Genomic DNA, 18,628 nt, shown 5'->3' on the forward strand with positions numbered 1-18,628 from the left:
TCCCTTCCCACACATTTGGCCCTCATTCTAATGGTGACCTGCACATCTGCAGGTGTTTCTCCTCACACCTCCCCTTAGGAAGGGAAGATGCATGTGCCCTGAAACCCAGGGATCAGCCTGCTCTTTGATATGAAAAGACTCCTGATGAAATTTCCTTCCAAGTTTCCTTTTGGGATTACAGGAGACTTGTCTTCAAGAGAAATCCTCTTTCATGCCACTTCAAGAGAAGGTCTTAGATCAGGCAGACCCAGCTTTGGCTCCTGGTTCTACCATGTTCTAGCTGTGGGAGTTGTACAGTCTTGAAATGCACTGTCCCCTCTCGTCTCTTCCCTCCCTCCCTCTTTCCTCCTCTACCTCCCTTGCTCTCCCCTTCTCCTTCTTCTCCTCCCTACCCTCACTCCTTTTTTCGATCCCCTCCTCCTTGCCCTTCTCCCTCTCACTTAGTGAGCCCTTCATACTGTTTCTAACTCTTCTGAGCCTCACATTTCTCATATGTAGATGGGCTGTTGCATGTCACAGTTGCCAGCAAAATTTAGACCCTTGTTAATTGGTAGCTACTGTTATGAAGGATGAAACTTTCTTGTTCATTTTCACAATGGAAATCACATTGACAGAGCCCTAGAGCAGTGGTCGGCAAACTCATTAGTCAACAGAGCCAAATATCAACAGTACAACGATTGAAATTTCTTTTGAGAGCCAAATTTTTTAAACTTAAACTATATAGGTAGGTACATTGTTATTAACTTAATTAGGGTACTCCTAAGCTGGCCTTTGCTAAAAACGTCCTCAATCTGATTGAGGTACGTTTTCTGAGGTCGACCCCTTCCAACTCTCCCATCCACACTCCGAAACAAGTATACAGGATGAGTGTGGATGGGAGAGTTGGAAGGGGTCGACCTCAGCAAACAAACATACCTCTAAACAGTGTACCTCCCCCGTGCTGTGTATCCCGCGGCCCGCCTGCGTCTCGTCTCCCATCACCCGACCAACCGACACCCCCCACTTCTTCTAACGCCACATCTTCAAAATAGACTCGCCCAGGCCGAAAACGACTTCTGCGCATGGGCCACGAAGTTTCAATCGCACTGTATGTGCACGCCTGCACGTGGTATTTTGTGGAAGAGCCACACTCAAGGGGCCAAAGAGCTGCATGTGGCTCGTGAGTGGTTTGCCGACCACTGCCGTAGAGTTACAGAGCTTTAGTGAAAAATAGTGACTTAAAAGGTAGCATTTTTCCCAAGGCACCTTGATAAAAGCATTGGGAAGATCTGGGATCACACTGAATTGCACAGGTCTTTATAAGGCCTGGCCCTCCTGTTTTTATGGATCAGGTATATTTTTTGTTCCAAGCACTATGTTAGGTGCACCACATAACTTCCTAAAAGGTTAGTAGTGGTTTTGACCAATTCCCATCTCCATTTTATAGATGAAGAAATGTGTCCGTAGACTTTAGGTGTTTCATGAAAGACCTAATAGCTGGTAAGTGGAGCAGAGATTCAGACTCCAGTTGACCTTCCCCAAAGTTTATGTTCTTTACCCTCTGCTGTGGGGCCTGATTGTGACCTCTGCCCCGGAATTTGAGTGGACCCAGAGTGTCAGTGGCCACTTAACAAAGATTCAGGAATTCTCTGCCCTCCCCAGGTCCTGTTGTTCCTGGTTGATCAGCAAGCCCTCATGTTTATTGGATACTGTAAGGAGAGCTCCCTGGTTTCATTCTGAGATTCTGAGCTGTCCTTTTGTGTCCACCCCTGGCTGAGAGAACTGTAAGGGGCTGGGTGGCCCACGGACAGGGTCTCTTTCCTAGTGTGTTTGGGACTCTCAGACATCCCTATGAAGTTTACTTAGGCCGCTCTAGGATGGATTTTCTTCATAATTTGCATTCCCATGTCTACCTCTTACTGCTTTGTCCAGAAGTTCTTGCATCCATATTTGGTGATTTGTCTCCGTTTCCCTCCCCCACCCCTGAAGTATCTGCCAAAATCCTGTATAATTTGTATCATCTCCCAAGCTGTTACAGAATATGAGGGCCCAGGATAATTTAGTTATTTTTGAAAAAAAAAATTCTTAGCAAAAGTAAAAAAGGAGGAGGAAGTTTTTATACTCACTGCATGAAATAGACAATATTTCCTGAAACAGGAGATACGAACCTCAAAGAATTTAAAATAAAACATTCATTTATTATTTTTTTAAAGAAGGTAAATGAGAAAAAAAAAGTAGAATAGTCAGTCTTTTTATCCTAAGTACAGATGAAATTGATTAAACCTTAAATACTGGCCTCCACACACCCGGTTTATTAATTGAAGAATTTCCTCTTACCCAGAATGGGAAGTTCACATTAAAATCGAGCTTGCCCCTGAGTGGCAGTGACACTTGAGAACTGAACATTTTCCACAATCCTATTTTCTCTTCGGTGCTAGAGGAAATCCTAAAATGGTTAAAAGTGGGGAGGGGGATTGAGGGGAGAGAACAGAAACCGTGCATTTTAAGGAAGCCTTCTTTCATTTCCTTGTAAAGCATGAAATCAAATTACAGCTCATGGCCCACACTTATTTTATTTCTACATTTCAAATTCCATTTTCTGCTCTTTTTCACTGTTCCTGAACAGGAGTTTTACTGTTGTGCAAAGTCAGCTAAAAAGATTACCCCAGATGGACTATCATACAGTAGCTTAAAGAAGCAAAAGACAAACTGCCTGGTGAGGTCGGCAGCCCACAGCCCATGGTGCCACCTCTGCCTCCACCTGGACAAGAGATGGTGGTTGCCACCATCCCTTGACCTGAGGAGGCAGGGACACCTCTGCTCTTCCTATGATGCCTGAGCCTGCCTCTGCTCCTTTCCTGAGGAGGCCGCTGGGAGTGGTGTTCACTTCAGTGTCTCCTAAGGGTGGGCCACATGCCTCTGATGAGGGATGGTGTGAGGCAGTGCCTGGTGTGATTAATACTCTGCTTGACAGGGTTGCAAGGTCATGCCTCTTCCAATTCTCATCCCATCTCTCCCATTTTGTTGAAGAGAAAGACTTGATTTAGTGTTAGTATATCTTTTACAGCCTCTTGCCCCTCTTTAACAGAGAGAGAGAGAGAGCAGGCCTCAGGCTCAGAGCTTCAGCAGGCAGCAGATCTAGTTAGCATTTAGTAACATTGCACCACATTGTTTTGTCTTTCTGTTTTATCTTTACAATTAACTTCTTATGTCAAGTTTAATACATTTATTTTGGTGTAAAGTTTTTTTACTATAAGTATATTTGGGTTCAAAAAATGACTTGATTTAAACACATAAGTAAATGCTAGTAAAGGTAGTATCCATAGCTTTGATACACCCAGATTTAGGAATTGCTCTCTAGCAAGCCTGACCATGGCTGGCTGTGCTGTGATGACAAGTCTGTAGTTTCTACATTGATCTATGGAAGGATGAAACATCATTAACAGAATATCTTAATGACCTTTACACAGACATTATTAGGTGTCTACCTTCATCTCTTTTCTGCTTCCACCGCTGGATTGTCATAACTTGTAGGATCAAATCCACCCTCTTTAAAGAGTTTCCTAACAGGAGAGATGCATACCAAGAATGGAGCCTTAAATGGTTTTATGGCATTAAAGGATGTTAACCACGGTAAGAAAATTATTCCCTCTTTGGGGTTCTTTAAATTCTTGGATTATGTTAAGGAGGTCTCTGGTGCCTCTAGCTCCCGTGTCTGGCTAGAACTTAGTAGCAGTGTTTTATTTTTCTTGTACTTTTAAAAAATTCTTTTACTCATGGTAAATAATACTGGTTTTCAGTGATACAAAGCTTTACTTTAAAAATAAATAGTTGTTGAGTCAGTAATATGTATACATGATTCAAAACTTAAGAGGTACAGAAGTGTGGAAAATAAATGGATCTTCCTTACACCCCATCCCTGCTTACCTAGTTTACTTCCCCAGAGTCAAACTGCTATGACCAGTTCTTCTAAAAATTTCAAGGACAGTGATTTCAGACACATACTTTAAAATGCAAAAATCTGTAGACATGGCAGTATACTGTGCACACACTTTTGGCAGGAGTACCCACTCAGGGGATATAGAACCACTGTGTGCTTTTTAGCAGCTGTGTAATATTCTGTTATGTGTATAAACTGAAATGTAGGTAACTGCGTCTCTCCTGACAGGCAGTCAGGTTGGCACCATGTGATTGCTGTTGCAGACACAGTACCGTGATGTCCTTGTGTGTGCCTCATTTGCATGTGGGATATGGTTGGTTACAGGGTATGTGCATTTGCACCTTTGATGGCTATTGCCAAAATGGCCTTCAAAGAGGTTTTGTCTCTTTTCCCCACACCCTCAGCAGCAGGGGTTACCAAATGTGTTGAGGGATGACATGGCCTCTGGAGCTGTACAACTTGACTTTGAATTTTAGCCCCTTATCCCAGTCCTTTGACCTCATTTTTCTCATCTCTACATGGAGGTCGTTCACAGGGCTGTCTGGAGGGCTTTGGGAGTTAGTGTGTGTAACCGGCAGTGCCTGGCAGGGCAAGGACTAACTGTTCCTCAGCTCCTTTTATTATGGTCACAATAATTTTGTCAACCCACTAGGTAAAATCTAGAATCTCAGTGTAGTTTCAGTGCATTTTTATTGTTACTGGTGAGGTAGGGCATCTTACTATATGTCTGAACTATGGGTATTTCTTTTCTTTGGCCCTGTTTCCTGTCTGACTTCCCTTTAGCTATCCTGGCCTCCTTGCTAATTGTCTGACACCCTGACATCCCATAGGGTCTTTGTACCCACCCCTCTGTCTGCCTGGAATGCTCTTCTTCTGGTTAACTGCCAGCCCCCTCTTCCATGAGTCCTGGTTCAGATGTCTCTCCTTCTCAGTGAAGCCTGTCCTGATAGTCTGATTTAAAATGTCAGCCTGCCCCCCATACATTCCTGAGCCTTCTTTTCCTGCTTTGTTTTATCCCCAGGATACTTATCATCTTCTCCCTTCCGTGAGATTCATGAATTAGGTGTATTGTGTGCTTTCGGCCTTACCTCAGAACCAGTGAGCCCCACTTGTAAGGGTAGGGGTTGTTGCCGGTTCTTATCACTAGGGTTTTGGCAAAGGAGGAGCTCAGTGAATGTGTTGAGTATTACCTGTCTATTGATATTGTTTCTATTTTTCAATGGATTGTTGCTCTTTTTATTACCAACTAGAGGCCCGGTGCACAAATTTGTGCACGGGTGGGGTCCCTCGGCCTGGCTGGTGATGGGGCTGATGGGGGCTGTGGGAGGCCAGCCAGGGGGAGGGGCCACGGGAGGTTGGATGGCTGCAGGAGGTTAGATGTGGGAGCGCATTGACCACCAAGGGGCAGCTCCTGCGTTGAGCATCTGTCCCCTGGTGGTCAGTGTGCATCTTAGCGACTGGTCAACCAGTCATTCAGTCGTTCGGTCGCTTAGGCTTTTATATATAGAGATTTGAAGAATTGTTTTAAATATTAATAAAAGTAGTCTTGCTGAAGCCGGTTTGGCTCAGTGGATAGAGCGTCGGCCTGTGGACGGAGGGGTCCCGGGTTCGATTCCGGTCAAGGGCATGTACCTGGGTTGCAGGCACGTCCCCAGTGGGGGGCGTGCAGGAGGCGGCTGGTCGATGTTTCTCTCTCATCGATGTTTCTAGCTCTCTGTCTCTCTCCCTTCCTCTCTGTAAAAAATCAATAAAATATATTTAAAAAAAAAAAAAAGTAGTCTTTTCCGGAATTGTGCATTTTAGGCTTCTTTCCCCAGTCATCTTTGGCCTTCATAATTTTTTTCTATGCAGAAATATTTGATTATTATGTTAAATTTATCTATCTTCCTTTTTACAAAATGTGTTTCTGGGTTTTCTGTCTTACTAGGTGTTTTTTACTTTTTTAAAAAAATATATTTTATTGATTTTTTTACAGAGAGGGAGAGAGAGGGATAGAAAGTTAGAAACATCGATGAGAGAGAAACATCGAACAGCTGCCTCCTGCACACCCACTACTGGGGATGTGCCTGCAACCAAGGTACATGCCCTTGACCGGAATCGAACCTGGGACCCTTCAGTCCGCAGGCCGGTGCTCTATCCACTGAGCCAAACCGGTTAGGGCATGTTTTTTATTTTTAAGATTATAAAAAGTTCTGTCTTGTTTTCTTCCAATACTTTTCCAGTTTTATATATTTTAATGGTTAGAACTTTGATCCATTTGGAATTTATGGTATAAATTGATGCAATATGTAAGGTAGAGATCCACTTTTAGTTTTATCTAGACAGCTACCCACTGTCCCTGTGTCACTGTTGTATGCTTTTCCCAATTTACAAATGTGGACATTGAGGCTCGAAGAAAGAAGGTTACTACCCAAGGTTTCACAGCCAGCAAACCTCATTCTCACCACTGCCCGCTCTCAGTTCTGTAGTGTTTTACCACGAGTCTCCAGCGTCTATTGTGCTTTGGCTTGTCTTCCTTTTGGCAGGGGTCCAGCACCTCTGTTTTCTGCTGTCCTGTCCAAGGCTGTTTATTTTTTCTTCGTTTCTTACATCTTTCTGTTTCCTCTGTTTCTGCACTACTAGCATTGCTCCCATTGTTCTCCTCGGTTTCTTTCTTTCTTTTTTTTAATTCAATTTATTGGGGTGACATTGGTTAATAAGATTATATACATTTCAAGTGTAAAGTGCTCATCACTCAAAGTTTAGTCTTCTTCTGTCACCATATATTTGACCCCTTTACCCTCTTCAGTCTCTCCCTATCCTTTCCCCCTGGTAACGACCGTACTGTTGTCTATGTTAATGAGTTTTTTGTTTTGTTTGTTCATTTGTTGCTTTCAGTTTTCTATCCCACATATGAGTGAAATCATTTGGTTCTTGTCCTTTTCTCTCTGCCTTATTTCGCATAGCATGATACTCTCAAGATCTATCCATGTGTCCCAAATGGCAGAATTTAATCTTTTTTATGACTGAGTAGTATTCCACTGTATTTATGTACTACATCTCCTTTATCCAATCATCCATTGAAGGACATTGGGGTTGTTTCCATGCCTTGGCTACTATGAACAATGCTGCAACAAACATAGGGGTACATACATCTTTACGAATGAATGTTTTCACGTTTTTTGGGTGTATACTCAGAAGAGGTATTGCTGATTCATATGGTAGTTCTAGTCTTAGTTTTCTGAGGAACCTCCATACTGTTTTCTATAGTGGCTGTACCAATATACATTTTTCCACATCCTCTCCAACACTTGTTACTTCTGGTCTTATTGATAATAGCCATTCTAACAGGTTGTATCTCATTGTGGTTTTATTTGCATTTCCGTTATGGCTAGGGAAGTTGAATACCTTTTCATATATCTGTTAGCCATTTGTGTGTTTTCTTGGGAAAAGTGTCTGTTCTGGCCTATGCCCGTTTTTAAATTGTTTGTTGTGGTTGAGTTGTATAAGTTCTTTATGTATTTTGGATATGTAGTATCCGTTTATCGGAGGTATTATTTGCAAATATCTTCTCCCATTCAGTAGGTTGCTTTTTTGTTTTGTTGATGATTTCTTTTGCTGTGCAGAAACTTTTTAGTTTGGTATGGTCCCTTTCATTTATTTTTGCCTTTGCTTCCATTGCCTTTTGGGTCAAATTAATAAAATCCTCTCTGAGACCATGGTCATATGTTTAGTACCTATGTTTTCTTCTATATATTTAATTGTTTTAGGAGTTATATTTAACTCTTTGATTCATTTTGAGTTAGTTTTTGTGTATGGTATCACAAATAGCAGTTTACTGTCATTCTTTTGCATGTGACTTTCCAGTTTTCCTTCTGGGTTTCTTTAGGTGGTGATAAAGTACATTCTGCTTCCTCCTGAAGGACAGTACCTCTGGTTTTGGATGTGTTCTAGAGGACACTGGCAGTTTGCCTTAGCACCTTTTTGGCTCTTCTTCTCTTCTCATCTTCAGGGCCTTTCCACCTGCTCGTCAGGATGCTGTAGGGTTCCTAGGAGACTCAGAAATGCAGGACTCTGGCAATAGAAAAAGCAGACATTTTGAAATCAGACAGCCTAGGTTCTAGCTCTGCCTCTGCTGTTCACTCTTGTGTGACCAGACTTCAGATTACTCCTTATTAAAATGGGAGAGTCTCTTCTGCATGGGGTTGTGGTGAGGGTCAGAGCTAAGGCACGTCAAGCGGAAATCAGAAGTTGATATGCCATCAAGAGCCAGGCTGGTAGTATAAAAGCCAAAATATTGGGCAATAGAGACTTGTGTGGACCAGAGTAAAATTGGGAATATATCACTATGCTCAAGAGGCAGCTGCTTCACAGCCATGTCAGAGGCAGAACCAGTGCTGTCATATCTGCTGTCTCATAAAGATTTTTGTGTGTTCTCTCTTGAATTGTAAGTGTTGGTAGTATGTTCATATTCTCAGAGGCACCATGCAAGCTAAAGAACGCTCTTTTCCAATTTTGCACTTCTTAAGTGTCAGTTTGCAACTAGAGATGTGAAGTCCCGAGCCCAGGGCTTGGCACCAGGCCAGCTCCCAATCTATGGTGACTGTTGTTTGGAGTTTGACAACATCTTCTGGGTTTCTTGTTGATTAAGCAGCACACTGGTTCCACTTGTTGCTAGGTCAACTCCATTCCTGCTTATTACCTGTGGTATTTGAAATACCTGAAATATGCTCTTCTTTTGGTCCATTTGGTGGTGTGGCATGGTTCTCCTACTTGGGTGTCTCCTGGCTGGTCAGGTGGAATTTAGCAGGATGTTTGTGGAGGAGCACACCTTTGCAGGCCTGGTTAAAACAATAAGGATTTCCTACCTTTGGGTGGACACAGTGTTCCAGGCTGTTGGCTACCACTCACCAAAGATCCCTGAGATACCATGGATACCATTGGATTTGGGGGAGAAATTGTTAATACTTGTTTCACGTTGTTAATACTCCTCCTCCTCTTCTTCCTCCTCCAAAGAGTACAGGGGCCTTTGTGTATATGTGAATCATAGGGAAGGAGATGGCCACTTTTGGAGGCTCTTACTAAGTTGTGCATTATGATACAAATACTAATTCTGTTTTTATTTTTGAAATGATTAAAATATATAATTACAGAATTAGAAATTTCAAAACTACTGAGAAACTTTAACCTTGTTATAATTACTCTGCAAACCTTTAAAGCAGTGATTTTTCAGTCGCTGTGCCATGGCACACTGGTGTGCTGCAAGAATTTTTAAAACACCTGACTAGCCCGGCAGGTTAGTCTCTCACTCCCTTGTGAGATGGATGGCTTGTGGATGGCTCAGTGGTTGAGCATCGAACTATGAACCAGGAGGTCAGGGTTTGATTCTGGTCAGGGCATGGGTTGCGGGCTTGATCCCCAGTGTGGGGGATGCAGGAGGCAACCAATCAATGATTCTTTCTCATCATTGATGTTTCTATCTCTTTCTCCCTCTCCCTTCCTTTCTGAAATCAATAAAAATATTTTAAAAATAAAATCACCTGACTATTTAATTAGGCACCAACATCTTTTCCCTTATGTTGTCAAATTAAAAAATGACAACAGCCAACACAACAATAGCCACCCAGTGTTTTTTTGTTGGATTGGCAAATTATTTTTTGGTGTGCCACAGAATTTTAGTAATTAGTTTATGTGTGCCATGAGATGAAAAGGGTTGAAAATCACTGCTTTAAAGAATTCTATAGTAAATAGATCCAGATGAAAAGCTCTGATAGATTGAGAAATATAGAGGGTCATTTGTACACTGCTAGTTTTTGACTTGTGTTTCCCACCCACTCTCTCTGGTCTCAGTATGATTTCCTACTCTGGGTTCGTGGGAATTGGGAAGGATATTGTTTGATTCATTCTGTGGCAATACTAGAGATTTTGAAAAAGACAAGATGGGCCAGTTATGTCACTTCCTGTCGTCTGATCAAAAGTTTGATGAAGAAATGGAGTAACAAAAAGCTGCTTCCAGGCAGCCGGGCAGCTGCCTGATGGTGACCCCAGTTTCCAGTGGTGCCCTGGTTCTCAGTAGGTCCAGTCAAGTCACTGTGACCTTTGGTCTCCTTAGAAATCCCTGATGTTGGCTGCGCTGCAACAGTCTGCTCAAGAGGCTGGCCTTTGGAGCAGAGCTGTGTGCTCCCTGCAACAAAGGCGGCTTGTGGATGTTAGAGTGAGGCCACAGAGAAAATCCCATAGGCCTCAGAGGGTTTGGATCCTGTCTGCACTTATCTTTCTGGGTTTGTCAGTTCACTTTTATTTCCCATCTCCAAGATCCCAACAGGCATCAGATGGGAGATAGACTAAATACTTATACATCATCCTTCCCCTCCGGCCACTGGGCCAAGAGAAGGCACTCCTGGATAGTTTTATAGACCAATCGGAAATTGAATTTCAGAGGAAAGAAACCAATTCCTGGTAAAGAAAGTGGAGGAGGTAGGGGGGACTATTGTTTGCTCAGTCAGTCCAACAAAGATTGATTAAGCTGTGCCTGAGCTGGGTCTTGTGCTGGTTGCTGCGAATACAAATTGAAATCCAGGCCTTGGTCTGTGAGCTCTCAGTGTGGGGTGGGCTAGGAAGGAAGGATCAGGGCAAGTCAGGTTTGGGTAGAGAGGAACAGGAACAAAAGCAAGACAGGGAAGGAGTGAGAACTAGCATGGGTTGTGCCTTGATTCTCAGTGTAAAGTGCAGGCTAGGTGAGGAGGCTAGAGAGGCTCTGGTCCCCATTTGCAAGGACAAGTTGTGTATGGCATGTGGGTACACCAGAGTTCAGATCTTTTCTCTATCCCCTATTTGTTGAAGAACCCAAGGCAGTCACCTAACTTCTCTAAGCCCGATTTTCTTTCTTTTTTTAAAAAAAAATATATTTTATTGATTTTTTTTTCTTTTTTTACAGAAAGGAAGGGAGAGGGATAGAGAGTTAGAAACATCGACGAGAGAGAAACATCGATCAGCTGCTTTCTGCACACTTCCCTCTGGGGATGTGCCCGCAACCAAGGCACATGCCCTTGACTGGAATCGAACCTGGGACCCTTCAGCCCGCAGGCCAACGCTCTATCCACTGAGCCAAACCGGTTAGGGCCCGATTTTCTCATTTGTAAAATCGGTCAATAATAGTTTGGGTGAGGTGAGGGATGACATTTAGGTTTTAGAGGGAGCCTGGGTAGTTGGAATTACTCTTGAAACAAGGTTCATAAATCACTCATGGGGTAGAGTAGCCTAACTCTCTGGGTGCAGCTTTGCCCACCAGTGTTGGGGGCCACTGAGCCAGTCACTGGGGCCATTCTGCTGTGAAGTCTTTGCTGAGAAGTGCACACAGGCTGAGAACCCAGGATGCACATCCTTACTGCTTACCAGCAGGCTTTGTCCCATCCTGCTGCCTTAAAACCTAGCCACATAGCACTGTACTGGCGACAGGCTGGAGAACATGTGGAGAGACCTGAGGTGGGTGGGGCTCAGGCTAATGTGTGTGAGGGGGAGGGGGGAAGGCACCCCGGAGCTGAGTGAGGAGCATAGAGAAGGGCTCTGTGAAGTGCAGTGTAATCCTTGGCACAGCGGGAGTGTTCGGCACTGTGAGGTAATAGGGGGCCCGGCGAAGCAACACCACAGAGATTGGTTTTAATCATAGGACAGTGGGGGCTCTTAGCAGGAGAATAACACAGTCAGGTCAATGTTTTACTTGATATTTATGTATTTAACATTATAATTTTATTTATTTCTGAATGGATAGTATACACTCCTGTTTAAAATGAAAAGGTACAGAAGAATCTACAGTCAGGATTTTTCTTCCTGCTTTTGTCCCATGTCTGTCTGTCACCTAGCTCTTTTCCCAACAGACAACCAAAAGTTATTTGTTTCTTTTATATTCCTTCAGAGATATTTTATGCATATAGAAGCAGATACTCATATACAGTACACACACACACACACGTTTCCTCCTTTTAACACAAGTTACATTGTTCTACTCCTTTTCTCACTTACTTTACCCTGGAGATCATTCTATAGTGCTATAGAAAGAGATTCTTCATTATTTCTAATGGCCATATAGTATTCTGTCACATGGTTGTAGCATTATTTTTACCCTGTCCTCTACTGATGGATATTCCAGGGTTTTCAACTGGAATAAGCTTGCTATAAGGACATTTTACATGTATGTGAGCTTGATTGTGTCAAAGATTATGTACGTTTGATAGCTGTTTCCAACACAAACTTCATAGAGGTTGTACTAATTTAACCCCTTCCCACCCTTCCAACAGTGTATGAATCAGTTATGTATCTTTAGAAAATTCCTTTTGGGAGGCTGCTTGGAGCATGGATTTCAGAGGGACAAGTTGAGGTGAACGGACCCATTAAGGAACAGCTGACATGGACCTGCCATGGGTCATGGGAACTGGAGCTGGAACAGAGATGGATTCCAGGGAGTTGGTGATTCAGTAGAAATGAGAGAATCTTTCAGATGAGGTTTTATAGGCCTCAGTTGTTTTTGTGTTTTTGTTAATCCTCACCCGATATTTTTTCCATTGATTTTTAGAGAGAGTGGAAGGGAGGGGAAGCGACAGTGAGAGAGAAACATCGATGTAAGAGAGACGCATTGATTGGTTGCCTCTCGCACATGTCCAACCAGGGTTGGGAATTGAGCCTACAACCAAGGTATGTGCCCTTGACTGGAGTCGAACCCTCAACCCTTCAGTCTGCAGGCTGATGCTCTATCCATTGAGCCAAACCAGCTAGGGCTGGACTCAATTGCTTAAAAAGATGAGTCTGCTGTACATAATTTGTCCTGCTCATGGTAGATGATAGAATCACTGTCCCTGCTATTGTTCAGTTCAACTGTGGCTGTGTGTTTAGGCCATACTCACAATCTGACATGTGCACACACACACACACATGCATGCACACACATACATGCACATATATGTATATACACATATGATGCTCTGTTGATATAGTTGAATGCTCCTACTCTGCCCCCCGAAAGAACAGGAAGCCCCCAGCCAGCACAGAAAGGACAGAAGAAGTGAGTAGATACAGTCCAGTCAAGCATGAAATGATCATGAGGAAACCACAAGTACTATGAGGAGAAGGCCCAGGAGCCATAGAGGAGATGCCCTTTCCCCACCCAAACTCCTCCTTCACTTTTTTTTTTTAATGAATTTCTCTTGTTTAAGCCACCAAGTGTGTGGTTTTTGTTGATTTTTAATATATTTTTATTGATTTCAGAGAGGAAGGGAGAGGAGAGAGAGAGCTAGAAACATCAATGATGATAGAGAATCATTGATTGGCTGCCTTCTGCACACCCCTACTGGGGATCAAGCCCGCAACCCAGGCATGTGCCCCTGACTGAATTGAACCCGGGACCCTTCATTCCACAGGCTGATGCTCTATCCACCGAGCCAAACCAGCTAGGTCTCTCTTTCACTTTTTTAGTCTTTCTCTCCTATCTCTTTGCAAAGGCAAATCTCTAGGCATTTGTCAAGTCTAACACTAAGCTTTTTTCTGCTTATATTTTCCTATGTAGGACGGAATGAAATGATAGGATTGGTGCAATAGAAAGTCATGGGTTTTTGAGTCACTCAGCCCTACTCAGGCTAGCTGTGTGGCCTGGGCAAGCTCTCCTTTATAGGCCTCAGTTTTCTGATCTCTAAATGGGGTAACACACCTGCCCTTCATGTTAGTTGTGAGAATTCAGTGAAATCTTATAGGTCAAAGCATGTCACCTGTGGCCTGGTGCTAGGAGGTATGTGATAATTGTTCATTTCCCACTCCACCCACTTTTAATACTTTAATTTGGCCGGTTTTGCCTGACCTAGGGCATTGGGCAGTTTTCTGAGCTCACCTCTCCCTTTTCCATTTCTAACCTTGTCTTTTCTCCTTCCAGGGGCCCAGATCATTGATCTGATGATGCTGGTCATCGATGTGACCAAGGGGATGCAGACCCAGTCAGCAGAATGCCTTGTGATTGGACAGATTGCCTGCCAGAAGCTGATTGTGGTGTTGAACAAGACGGACCTCTTGGCTGAAGGAAAGAAACAGGCAGCGATAGAGAAAATGACCAAGAAAATGCAGAAGACCCTGGAGAACACCAAGTAGGTTTGCCAATGAGAGGAAGGTTCACATACACAAGCAGGCTTCAGGGCACACATGGATTGGGAGGCAGCTGTCAACACTGGGTCCTAGTAAGTGGGATATCGCCTGGCCCTTGCTTGCATGAAGGGTAAAGGCTAAGGTGCTATTGGAAGAGACCAAACAGTACAGAGGCATTAAGAAGCAGGAAGTTGATTTTATAGGTAATTTCCTAACATGAGCAGTGTGTGGTTTTGCTCTGCATGACATTTAGAGAAACCCAGGTTGCCTCCATCTTGCTGGCCCTCCACTGTAGGGTGTCTCCTTGTTCGTGTGGTCAAAGTGGGCACAGGCAGTGCTGTGTTCATGTTTGCAGTAAGGTCTAGTGTTTAGGACCTGGACCTGGAAGGGGCATACCCTTCTCACTGAAATTCTGTTGCTGAGGACTCCATACTACCTGCTCATTTAGCTAGGGACTGTATCCCCTCACTGCCGCTTTAGCTGCAACTGGAGATAGGAATTGAAAAGGAGATATGAGTTCAGGTGGATGACTAGATGTTTCCGTTAGAGGTTTATAAAATTGGATGGTTTTACAGATGAATGGACCGATGGACATTGCTGTGTTGGGGGTACTGTGAAAGGTCAGATGACAAAAGGACCTTTGTAGTATTTCGTGCTAAGGAATTTACAGTTTCATCTTATGGAAAGTAGGGAGTTAAAAAATTTTGAGCAGGAGACTGACTGAAAGAGGTTCCCCTCCTATGTAGAGATGGCTGGCTCTAGGTGAAAGGATGGCATGGCAAGGAGGATCTGGAGGCAACAGAGAGACAGATCGGGGGAGGTCATGGTGGTTTTTGCATGGAGAGAAGTGTGGCTCAGAATCAAGGTAGTGGAGGGAGGGGAGGGTGAACTAGGGAGATCCAGCAGATCTTGTCAGGCTATTGGCTCTGTCTACAGTCAGCACATTCTGATAGGGGAGGTCCATGGGGGAAGAAAAGTGACAGTGCTATTAGGCAGGGTGGGGGTGGGAGGGGTGTGGAGACTATGGGACAGAAGCCATCTGGTTGCTCAGGTGGCCAAGGGAATGACTAATTCCAATGTGGTCGTGAAAAGGAGAAAACATCCTTGTTGAGCACACAGTGTTGGCCAATCTCATTGTTTTATCAATTCCTCTCTTCTTCTCTGGTCCAGCACTTTTTGATCAATACTAAATAGTGGTCACCAGGAGACAGCAGTGCTTCCTCTGTGCTATGCAGCCTGAGACAATGTCCTGCTACTTCCACCTCTCCTTCTCCTGCCTGTGGAGGGCAATCAAGTAGAGTGTTTTTGTTTCCCCATCATAAAGATTGATATGCCTTCCCATTTATGACTTTTTTTTTCAGATCCAACACCTGCAGTTCTCCCTCAGAATTCTCAAGTTGATTAAATTAAAGCTCCAGGCCTGTGAATGGGCCAAATATGTCATAAAAGATTTCCTAGCGCTGCCTTTTGTTAGCAAAATTCATCAATCCGATAAAATCGACACATTTAGATAAGTGTTGCATAAAAATTCAGACTTTGTTATTCCCAACGGAAGTGGATATGAGACTGTAAAAAGGGAGATAAAAAATTATATCTTCTTTTTAGTGAGTCATTTGATTCCCTACTGTTTTATTTACTTGTCAGAAAGGGGAGAACAGGTCCTTTGGACTTATGCATAAAAACCTAGCACAATGTCAGTATCATTTGCTATATAAAGAAGACCTTCTGGGATGGGCTTAGAGTACTTTTAGGGGTGAATTAATATTGATTATTTCAATTAATTAAATTAAGAAAAATTCTCACTTGCATGTTTAAATTATATTCTATTTTAATTTATTGGTTGAATGTCAAATTGTGGACTTTATCACACATCCAGAGGAAATTATCTATCTGAGGGGCCTTGAAACCTGTCCTCTCCTCATTCAGCACCCAAAGGGCTAGGAGAGAAACTCAGATAAAGGAAAGGATTGATATCAAACCCTGATGTGATGTGAGTGAGCTCAATGGGCCTGTGGCCAGGTCAAGGTGAACCCTTTCCTAAGAAAACATTAGTTCTTACCTCTGTGCAACAGTGAATTTCTTTAAATCATTTAAAGTGATGATTTCCTTTTCTTATAGTCCCTTGTTGAGTAAATCCTTTGTAAATGCTGGTCCAAATGTAAAGAAATTTTCTATCATCAAGGGAAAAATTTGGGCTGGAGAACTATGTACTGTATGTATTAAATCCTGAAGTTTTAAAACATGAAACATTTTTTTCCTATCCAAAGAGTAATTGAAAGAAAATTTGGAAAATAGAGAAAAGTGATTAAAAGAAAGAGGAGACCACCCAAAGATTTCTTATCTCAAAATAGCTGCTGCTGACATTTTTGTTTATTTCATTCCTATCTTTTCACTATGCATAGTATTGCCCCCCCACTTTTTAAATTTTAGTAAAATATACATAAATAATATTTATTATTTTAACTGTTTGTAAATGTACAATTCAGTGGCATCAAATACATTCACAAAGCTGTGAATGTCTAAACCGAAAACTTTTTCATGATTCCCAACATAAACAATAACTTCCCTTCTCTCGCCCCTCTCCAAATCCTCTGATAACCTTTAGTCTGCTTTCTGTCTATACTAGTACACACAAATCCATGCGCGAGTAGCTCACTGCCTCTTGCCTCAGCTGGGCACACCGCCCACCGCTGCTGGTAGCTCTTGGCCCTGCCCTCCTGTAGCTCTCTGCTGCTCTGTAGCTCTCTGACCCGCCCTCCTATAGCTCTTTGCCACTTGTAGATCAGTCGTCACCTTACAGCATCCAGCTAATTTGCATATTCCTCTATTATTATATTAGATGAATTTGCTTATTCTAGATACTTTATATAAATGGAACCATACAATACTTGGCCTACTGTGTTTGGCTTATTTCACTTACTATGATGCTTTTAAGATCCATTTATGTTGTTGCATGTGTCAGAATTTCATTTCTTTTAATAGGTGAATACTATTCTATTGTGTTCATATACCATATTTTATTTATTCATTCATGTATTGATGGACTCTTGGGTTGTTTCCTTTTGGTTATTGTGGATAATGCTGCTATAAACACTGGTGTACAAATATCTATTTGAATACCTGCTATCAGTTCCTTTGGGTATATCCTCAGGAGTGGAATTGCTGGGTCACATGGTAATTCTGTTTAACTTTCTACAGAGCCACCAAACTGTTTCTCATAGTAGCTGCACCATTTTACATTCTCTTTAGCAATGCACAAGAGTTGCAGCTTCTCCACATCCTTGCCAACACTTATTTTCTTTTAAAAATAGTTATCCTAGTAGGTATGAAGTGGTATCTCATTGTGGTTTTGATTTGCAGTTCCCTAATGACTAATGATGTTGAGCATCTTTTCATGTTATTTTTGCCCATTTATATGCTTTGGAGAAATATCTATTTAAGTCCTTTGCCCATTTTTTAATTGTGTTGTTGTTGAGTTGTAGTTCTTTATATATTCTGGACATTAATCCCTTGTCAGATATATGATTTTCAAATCATTCTATAGATTGTTTTCTTCCATTCTATAGATTGTCTTGTCACTTCTTGATAATATCCTTTGATGCATGAAAGTTTTTAAATTTTGATGAAATACAATTTATTTTTTCTTTTGTTGCCTGTGCTTTTGGCATTACATGAGATTGTTGCCAAATCCAATGTCATGAAGATTTTCTTCAGTTTTTTTCCCAAGAATTTTATAGTGTTAGCTCTTAAGTTTATTTAGCTCTTTGATCCAGTCTTAGTTATATTTTTATATACAGTATTAGTTAAGGGCCCAACTTCATTATTTTGCATGTGGATGGACAGGTTTTCCAGCACTATTTGTTGAAAAGATTGTCCTTGCTCCCTTTACTCTTGTCAAAAGTCAATTACCATATGTGTGTGGGTTTATTTTGGATTCTTTAATTTGTTTCATTGGTCTATGTGTCTGTCTTTATGCCAGTACCACACTACTTTTTTACTGCTTTGTAGTAAGTTTCAAAGTATGGAAGTTGAGTTGAGTCTTCCAACTTTATGCGTCTTTTTCAAGATTACTTTGGCTATTTGAGGCCCCTTGCAATTCCCATGTGAACTTGAGGATCTGCATTTCCATTTCTACAAAAACCAGTTTTTACAATTTTAATCATGATTGCACTGAATTTGTAGATTACTTTAGGTAGTATGAACATCTTAACACTACGGTGTCGGGTGAATTTCCCGCCAAAATATAAGATGGCGCGGGCAATTATTTAGGTTTCCCGCGCAAAATCAGGGATTTTTATGATACCTATTACCCCAATGGGTATGAAACGGTTCGCATACGCAGGTAGGTATCTTTGTGAACGGCAAACAAACAAATATTTGGTAATACGCAGTTACAATCGGCCCGAGTTTACACGTTTCCCGCACTCCACCGCAAATCTATATGAACCGAGTTAAGACGGCTCCCGCGGAGTACGCGCAATTCACGCGAGCCGACTTAACTCGTTTCCCTCACTCCAAGTGTTAACAGCGTTAAATCTTCCAATTCATGAACACAGACACCTTTCCATTTAGTTAGATCTTCTTTAATTTCTTTCATTAATGTTT

The 18,628-nt window shown here is 42.3% G+C and overlaps 1 protein-coding gene across 2 annotated transcripts in view; it reads left to right on the forward strand.

Annotated features, from left to right (window-relative positions):
• Positions 1-18,628, forward strand: part of EEFSEC (eukaryotic elongation factor, selenocysteine-tRNA specific) — a 237,031-nt gene that overhangs the window by 75,143 nt on the left and 143,260 nt on the right. For both annotated transcript variants that reach the window (XM_070421586.1, XM_070421587.1), the window contains exon 2: positions 13,818-14,025. In XM_070421586.1, coding sequence (XP_070277687.1) covers positions 13,818-14,025 — 208 coding nt within the window. The remainder of the gene's footprint in view (positions 1-13,817; positions 14,026-18,628) is intronic.

This window comes from Myotis yumanensis, unplaced genomic scaffold (genome assembly GCF_028538775.1).
Source record: "Myotis yumanensis isolate MYYU_CA2020_CCGP unplaced genomic scaffold, mMyoYum1.0.hap1 SCAF_7, whole genome shotgun sequence".
Taxonomy (NCBI): Eukaryota; Metazoa; Chordata; class Mammalia; order Chiroptera; family Vespertilionidae; genus Myotis; species Myotis yumanensis.